Here is a 9,205-nt window from a genome sequence, read left to right on the forward strand (position 1 = left end):
TTTTCTTCAGTCTGACAGACACACACTCAGCAAAGTCACATACCATCATGAAAAAACTCAAGCATTAAGTCACAGACACTGTGCTGTGTCCTCTAAAACAAAACAAACAAAGAAAAAAATTAAAAATGATCCGTCTCTTGTTTCGTGCTGATGTCTGTTTGGCTGATCAACCCCCATGCCAATGATTTGAAGCAGCAAAGCTCACAGGGACAGATGTGTTCACTGACAGACAATCAGCCTGAACAGCACAAGCCAGCACCATAGAAAACGGACCAACCACTGCAACACACATCAGTTAAGGTGGTTTCGAACAAAGGCTCTGCTCTGTCTTTAAAATGCAAACCTCATTGCCCTCTGAAGAACATGTGCAAATATTGAATGTTATGACACCACCCTATCTTGTAGCTCATCGCTGCCCTGTGTGACTATCTGTGGCTGTGATGCAGATAAATAGGAAGAAAAATTCAAGTAAAAAACAAATATTTCATTTCTTGACAATGTAAAATAAAATCAAACAGAACCCATGGATCAGTGAACTCTGCGTGTAGGCATTTTCTTCCAATTCATATTGGCGTTTTTAATTTGTCCAAATTCTCGGACACAGTCGGACTCCCCATCAACTTGCACTTTGCTTCAATAGGAATGTTTCTGTTTTGTTTTTTTTAATCGGAATGTCCCCTCCTCTCAAGCTGTGGAAAGCCTTTTTTAAATTTTAATCTTGCGTGACAAGGGTATGTCTGACGATTGGGAAACCAGCCCTACAAAGTAAACCAAAGAAAAGGCTAACAAGGAAAAAAGAAAACATCCATTCACCTCCAATCACCACCCAACGCATTTCATTTTTACTTATCTCCTGGGGAGCATGTTCTCAAAGTGCTTTGCCATTGAAATCATATAGGGGAGCTGAAAACAACCCTATGTGGGACTCCAGATGCATTGACAGTATATTATCATCCTGTACTCCTCTAACCCACTCCCACCCCTCCCTCCCTCCAAGAAAGTTCATCCTCACATGATCTGGCAGCATACAGTCTTAGTTCCTCATTTAATTTTCCACGCAAATGGAAACCGAGAACATTTTTGTTCACTTAGCTGTGTCATTGTAGATATCCATTATGAGTAATGATGATGATTCCGTCCGAATATGCAGATAGCAAAGTTTTATCGTGAGCCCTTGGGCATTTTTTGTTCGTTATCATCTTCCAGCCACTGGCTGTACCTCCTCCACACAGCAGCATGCTCCTGCACCACTAAAATCCTCTCTTTCCTGCCATCCTGTGCTGTGCACTCACAGGCCTTCCACAGTTCCACATTTCCACAGTGACTGCTTAGTTGCAAACTGTCCCTCTCTTTCTAATTTCTTCCACGCCACACCCTGTTCCCTCACTGCTAATTAATCCAGAGGAGTAACGTCCTCCAGACTTTAAAAAGCACAGCCTTACTTTCTCCAAGACGTCAGCTTCTCCTGTTTTCACATGTGGCATACACGCTGCACACGTGGGAGGTCATTACTACTTTGTCCGGACTCAAAGCAGCCTTTCACAACGAAGGAAACACCATATCGTAACAACGTGAAAAAGAATGAAGTATCTGTTATATTTCATGAACAGAATGGCAGTAATAAACAAACACCTCACAGGGACCTCTGAGGTGTAACACCTCAGGAAATAAAATGCTCTTAGAAAGTTAAGGGGCTCTGAGTCAAAGTCCCTTCGCTAAATCTTTTTCTGTCTCACTCATAGTGCATGCACATGAGTTTATTGTTGGCCAACAATGAACCATGATACGTTGTTAATGCATGAAGGCAGTGATATAGCATAGATGCCCTGTTATACTGCTGGACAAAATACGTGTAGCATCCACCTTAACATAGAACCTTAAGTCTACGACTTGTGTGCCTCACGCCATAGAATGCACACTGCTAATATCGATACAAGATCACGTCTCACACACACACACACACACACACACACATACACACACACACGCACACGCAAGCAGCCTGACAAAAGGAGCTTATTAATCTTTACTACTCAGTTCCAAAATGTCCAATAATAATATTAATAATAATAATTATTACCAATACTACTAATATTTATTTTCATCCCGCCTCTTCAATAGAATTGGGACCCACCCACTTTTAACATAATGTTCTCACTGCTTCCTCTGTCTGTCTCATGTGGACCTTCTGATAGTCGAGGAGCCTGTGTCCTCTCTTACACCAGCCACAAATGTAATAGTGATAATACTCATATAAAACAAAACAGAGAGAGAAAAAAACGTAAGCCCCATCGAGATCCCATGTAATTTCTGAATGGTCTCCACAACTTCTCAGCCTCATTATCAAGCTATGGTTAAAATATAACTTAAAGATCATACTATACAATCAAAGGCAGAATGCAAATATGATTGGCTTCCCTTCTGTATATCCAAGGCACCACAGAGCTTCATCTGGTGTCAAATTTGTTGCTTTTAGACTAGAACATCATAGAAAATCTATTTCGTGGGCAGGTGTTTTTTTGACTGAAGAACAGAAAATCTACAAAAAAAAAAACTAGCAAGCATTGTTCTTTCTCTTTTAAAGGGCTTGTGTTTTTAACATTTTTTGTTCTTTTGTTCTTTTTTTCTGCTTTTAAGAAAATTGAGCTTTTTTTCATGATGCTTTTTTTTTGTAAATCCTGTGCAATGACGCCCTCTGGTGATTCACAAGTTGACATCGCGGACGTCTGTTGGGGTGGAGGATTGATCCAGCTCGTCCAGGCCTTTCCCGCTGGGGCCTCTCTGTGTCTGCTGCTGCTGCTGCTGCTGCTGCCGCCCCTCACGCAGGCTGCTCACCAACACACGTTCAATCTGCTCCTGGCACTCTTTGAGAACATCCTGCAATGTATCAAGAGAGGGAGGACAAGCTGTAAAAATATATACATTTTAATCTGCGAACAGGGGGGCAGGAAGTTTCTCTCATTTTCAAATCAAGTCAATTAAACGGTCTTAAATGCTCAAGTGTCAAATTCAAAAGAGAAGGGGATCATCTAATGCGTTTAGGAGGTTAAGCGTGCCTTTCGTCAAGCGGTTTCGGCCTAAATCAAAAGATATAGGACCATAGTTTCTCAGTGGGTTTCTGCATAACAAGTAACAACAAAGATAACATTTTTTACTCAATGCATGAGAAGCACGGGCCCCTGATGTGGCAGCTGAGGGGCCAGTGTTTTAAATGACCACTGACTTTCTAGCTGCTCCAGCTACTACCAGGGCTGAGCACAGACACGGACCGTACCCAAGCATTACATCAGCCCACCAATGGTTGTGCACTGAAGACCATCCTATAGTGCTCATGTGCACATACACACATATGCATTAGCATGTGCACAGCCTGCGTGCACACCACTGCCTCCCCGATCCAACCACCCACCCATCCCATCACCTCCGTCATTCCAGAGCACACACAAAACGCAAACAGAAGTAGCCTTGACAACGTCAGCTGAAAACACAGGTAGTACTAAAGCTATGTTAATTACATCCACCTCCTGTGGGAACACAAAGGTGGTGCTTTTTTAACGAGAGCCAGTCTGTGTGCCTGCCTGCCTGCGGGGGATCCATCTGAGACCTGGTCGGCTCGCCTTTCACCATCAAAGGCCGCCGCAGCAATCTGAGAATCCACCTGGGAGAGGTGCCTCTCATCAGCGCTGAGCCCTCATATCCTTCCCTGATGGAGGGTTGACAGAGGGGACAGCGCAGTGCATGAGGAGAGAGCAGCTCACTCGGGAGGGGGGAGACGTGAGGGAGGGTAGAGGGGAGAGTGGTGCTAAAATGGGTTGTTAGCAAGAGCGTTAGAGAAAGGTCAAACTGTTGCTGAGTGAAGAACTGTGATTATAAAAGATATTCGGGACTAAGAGCAGACTGCTACAAGAGAACAAACTTATATGAAAGTTCCTGTCCGAAAGACCGGATAGAGCATTAGCACTGCTCTCTGGTGGTGAAATACTATAACACAACTGACGCCAAGTTCCTCGGTTTCAGCTCTGCACAGGCACACGCATGCATAACCCCCTGCCTTAAAGCACGAGGCGTCCGTGGGAAACATGACTGTGAGAGCCCCACAGCCGGAGGGATAGGTGAAAGTGTACCGCTTGCGGAGCAGGGAAACATTCTTTAGAAATTAACAGCTAATTTAAACCTGATGGGCCACAGTTTGAGCCTTGTTACAGCTCCTGGTGCTGCTGGGCCTTGATGAAATGAGAACTGAGGCCTCGCTCACATCGGAATTGCTCTTCAGGAGCTGCACACGGGTAAGTGACAAAAGGTCACAGTGTCATAGGTCAACCAGCAGGACACATTACAGGGTGAATACCGTGTTGTTGAAGGGAAACTACGTGAGTTTTTGACTTTTTTGAAATTCTGTTGTATGGTTGTTAAGGAGCTATGAGGATGTCTTTACAACTGGAATCTCTGACAAAATGACTCAGCCTTAAGGGGTTTTGCTGATATCTAAAGTCTGCATTATGTCATTCCTGTCTTGACATCTCTTTTATTCTCCAGCATCTACCATTGATTAGTTCAAGAGTTTTTTTGGGTCACAATCCATGAAGAATGATTTGATGTTGAGGAGGTTGGACTAATCTGGGCGCCTCTGGGGGAATGTTTCCCCCAGCAATGCGTCTGACGTGGAAGAAACCCGAGCAGCGTATGTCCCTTAATCTCCTCCAGAGACAGACACACACACACACACACACGCACACACACGCACACACGCACACACGCACACATGCACACATGCACACACGCACACACGCACACACACACAGGCGACCAATGTGCCCCATTGGTCATAAAATCTCAATTCCTGTGAGAAAATTAAGTCAAGCACAGAACATGTAAAGGAACTGCCTGTGTCTTACCGCAAGAATGCACGCCTACACTTCTTAAAAAGCATTCTACCCCCATCTCCCATGCCAAGCCTCATGGGCTTTAGAGAAACTTTAATGACTTCAATGTGTGACTACTGGAAACACCAATACTGTATTGAAAGAAGCTCTAGGTACTTGGATACTAAGGAGGGGGCCAACAGCGCTGAATAAGTTGGCCATGGGATGTAGCACTACACTGAAGCATCCTATTTTGCAGCCTCAACCCGGAAAACACATAACCACCGCAGAACCTCCCTTGTCCTTATGCTCCTCCATCTGCTCCACCTCAAACATACATCATACTGCAACAATCTGTCTTTCTAACAAATCAAGGCAGGCACTTTATCCCTGGGCGGCCTTTGTGACACTGGCGGTAGGGGGGGAAGTCGTGCAGACAGACAAAACCAAGAGGAAGAAATGTGTGAAGCCATGGAATGTGTTTTAACTGCTGACTGTACCACACAAGACAGTGTTAGCTACTCTGGGAGGAATTGGTGGTCAGACAGCTGAAACAAACACTCACAACGGATCTCAGGGATTCCTAAAACAAAATATCCGGAGGCTGACACTGGAAATAAGGAGTTACCACATGACTTGAAATTCCACAAGTTACAATAGAAAATGTGACCTTTCTCTTTCTTTGGCCTGCATACCGAAACACCGCAAGTGGTGACGCCACAGGCTGTGTTAATAGAAATAACCTTTCTTAATAAATGCATCTTTGTTGCAAGCATTCTGGTTTCAACACGGCAGAATTTTTCCCAGAGAAAAATCACATTTCATTTCACATCCATCCATTGTGCAAATTGTAACAACTGAGCAATTGCTATTTTTCTGATTCTGATTCTGAAATTTTTTTGACAATGGCAGTGATATTTAAGATTTCAGTGGGATTTATGAAACATTATAAGTTTGAATGCCAAGAAGGCATCTGACTCGGTCAAGTGACCCTTCTATATGATAAACCATCCGCAAGCATTGTGCAAATTGTAACAATTGAGACCATTTAAATGATAATTAAGATTTAAGCGGGATTTATACTTTTCATGTCTGCGTGTCTGGCTCGGTCCATATAACGTAAATGTCGCCATCTGCCCATGCCCTTGAGGGACCACGCCGACTGAATGCATAGCAAGTGCGCCTATTGCGGATGCTGCAGTCTATACTCTGATCCAGTTGGTGCACCTCTTACTGGTTAGCCAAGAAGAAAGTGAAGAAAAAGATGGATAAGGAGGTTAAGAAAGACCATAAGGAGTGAAAGAAAAATGGCTGCTTGATGTGAAGAGTGAGCCTGACCGGTCAAAAAAAAAGATGAATGAGAGGCTGAGAGAAATTGACTTTACAAACAGCAAAATCTAGGAAGTGGTGTTCCTAAACCCTTACACTTCTCTAACCTCTATTTCCTGTTTTATCACTAAACAATAAAGGGAAGCCACTAACTTTTAGTCTAAACTTTGTGTTGTATCCTACAGTATATTTCTTACTGTCACTACAGATGACCTGTGCAGTTAAGGGGGAGGTCTTATCTGATCAGCCTCCCACTTGAAACTCAACACATTCTTCATATTTTCTCTCTGCACAGTATGACTTGGCTCTCAGGCACACGGCCCCGTCTGCTGTCCCTAACAGGGAGCCCCTCTTGGCCACACCAGGTGTATGTGAGGCTAAACACATTCTTTCAGCGGCCTAAGATGGTGACTTGGCCCTATCACATTTCCACTGGTAAACCATCGCATCTGGATACCACAGATGCCAGCAGGGTGCCAGGGGGGTGGCGTTGGCCATGATGCTGTTGGCAGCAGCAGCTGCAGAGGTCGGCGAAACTTGCTTTGCCTTCATTTTTGCCTGGCTCTTTGGCTTGCTGGCTATGAGACACTGCTCCTCGACCATCTTGCCGAGCCTCTACACTGCCTGCCAAAACCAAATACAGTATGTTATGTGTACACATTTAGACCCAGGTTCATACTACCACCCTGTTGACTGTAGTCAAAACTGAGGTCGAGGTCGAGGTATTGAATTGACGTATAAAGTGGTTTAGCTTTTGGGAAAATAATGTAGGGTAAGTGTTAAAGTGACACGGTCAATGATCACTGTTTCCTTTTTCAACCAGTGACAAACACTGTAAATAGCACTGAAGCCACTTATTAAAGCTGACAACTACTTATTTGTAGGTCATTAGGCTTTTTTTTTTAACATAGTATAGTGGTGCACATGTCCTATGTCTGTAAGTTCTTAAGTGAATTTATAAACAAAAATATACTCTATGTGTTTAGTTTTGACTGGCTTCTTAGCAGTTTATACTAAAGCCTCTCATATATGTTGAATTAGGAAGGGTGCCCTCTGCTTTGCCTCCTGTGTTTACTGCGAGCCATGGCTTGTCTGAATCCAGGAATGTGAGAAGTTGATCATAGAGACACAGAGCGACTTAATTCCCTCAAGTCTAAGACCTTGCAGCCTAAACACACTGAGGCCCTGTGCCGCTGAGGTCAGCTATTTGTTTTTCCTCAGCCGCTGAGCGAGACTTCACACAGCTCGCACCAGAGGGAGCCATGCTTTCCAGCAGCGCTGCATTATGGACCATAGGAGGAGACGAGAGAGGGCTGATTGTCCCACCCCCCACCTCCCCCCAGTGTCCTTTTCACACTTCAACAGCTTTCTTCCACCTCATCCTCCGCCTCCGCCTCATTTTGGGACAGAATTTAACATACCGGGACTGAGGCTCGGGATCCGATATGTGTCACGCCCTTTGATCTGATCCTTGTGCAGTGATCACACGCGAACTTAAAATGTTCATGTTTAAATTATTACTAACTAAAAGCCCTTTTCGTCATGTTTGGTATTAAGGGGACACTCACACTGTCCATCCGTACCCTGCCCCGGGCTTTAGGGTACTTTTCCCCCCCACCCTCTCCCCCCGTGGGCCAGGCCTGTTCTCACCCTACCTGGGCCTCGCGCGAATGCTGTCACACGCATTGATCGACGTCATCACGATGCGTCGCTTTGTTTACAAATCTTTCCATAGACCTCTGAGTTTTTGTGCGTCTTGTCGACTGTTTTTGAATATTTTCATCCGACCAAATCTGCAGTAAACACTCCACCTCTGCATCACACCAACGTGAACCTTGTTGTTGTTGTTAAATGTCCGCGCATGGTCCGTCTTTTTTTTTTTTCTATGTCCGAACAGGCGCACATAAAATGACGTCAGGCCTCGTGCTCATGCTCGTACACGTGCGCACGCTCGTGCTCGTACATGTGCAAACACGCTCTACAAAAGCCCACCTCTCTCAAACGGGCTGTGGACGGCAAGGTGGCCGCAGCTAGGCACGGTGCGGTTGCACTCACACTGGCCAAATGAACTAGGCTTTACCCGTAAAACCTGTTTGGGCACGGTACGGAAGGACAGTGTGAGTGCGCCCTCAAATGCAGTAAACTAATTTCCCCAAAGAGACTAATACAGAATAACTTATCACCTCACAGTCTCACTCTCCTTACCCTTTGTAGCTTACCTACTCACCCTTACAGTAAGCTATAGCAAGCTGAAGCTCTCATTTGCGTGATGAAAGCCAGGCATCTCAGAGTCAGTAGAGGCCCTGCCTGTGTTTGGACTCAACTCACCCACCACTGCAACATTCACTGTACCCAGACAGCCACACAACGGCCTGGCCAGCATTCCTGTCAGCGACAGAACATATTTGTATATGCTCTCAACCTGGCTCGATTTAGAGGATTCTTTATATGAGGGGGCCCTGAGCAGCCTGACCGGACTGATGGGGAGGAAAAGAAACCTGCCACATGCTACCTCCAAGTCCAGGCAAGTGTATTCCACAGAAGACCACATATAAACCAATGCAGTTCAGGATTTCTTTTAATAAAGACATTATTGTAAGTTTCTTAGTTTGACAGTCATTTAAATTAATTTGTTCTCATGATAAATATTGGCAGTATAGCCTCAAAAAAAATAGGGCGAAAAGCCGAATCCCAGTGAAGAAATGACATTTTCCACATTTCAACTTCTCTCCACGCACAACTCCAACTAATTTCATTTCTGAGCGTTTTGACATAAATAACAGGGATATTTTCCAACAGAGAAATTGCAGGTCTGGTAGAAAAATGAAAATGCTTATGAACATTAACATATTGTGAAAACAGTGTGCTTCAGTGGAAATAAAATGAGTAAATTGTGGCATTTCACTGAAGACTCGTGAGACTAAAAGCTTCCAACGACTGCAGCAGCTGATTCAGCTTTGGATCACAGAGTTACTGCAGATAAATACCAGTGGACACCTAACGGATGTTGGCAG

At 44.5% G+C, this 9,205-nt stretch overlaps 1 protein-coding gene across 1 annotated transcript in view; it reads right to left on the minus strand.

The window, feature by feature from the left end:
• Window positions 1-998: 998 nt before the first annotated feature.
• ccnd2a (cyclin D2, a) overlaps window positions 999-9,205 on the minus strand; it is a 21,524-nt gene continuing 13,317 nt past the window's right edge. The window contains exon 5 of the mRNA XM_083917286.1: window positions 999-2,877. Coding sequence (XP_083773412.1) covers window positions 2,704-2,877 — 174 coding nt within the window. The 3' untranslated portion in view covers window positions 999-2,703. The remainder of the gene's footprint in view (window positions 2,878-9,205) is intronic.

This window comes from Echiichthys vipera, assembly GCF_963691815.1.
Source record: "Echiichthys vipera genome assembly, chromosome: 7".
NCBI lineage: Eukaryota > Metazoa > Chordata > Actinopteri > Perciformes > Trachinidae > Echiichthys > Echiichthys vipera.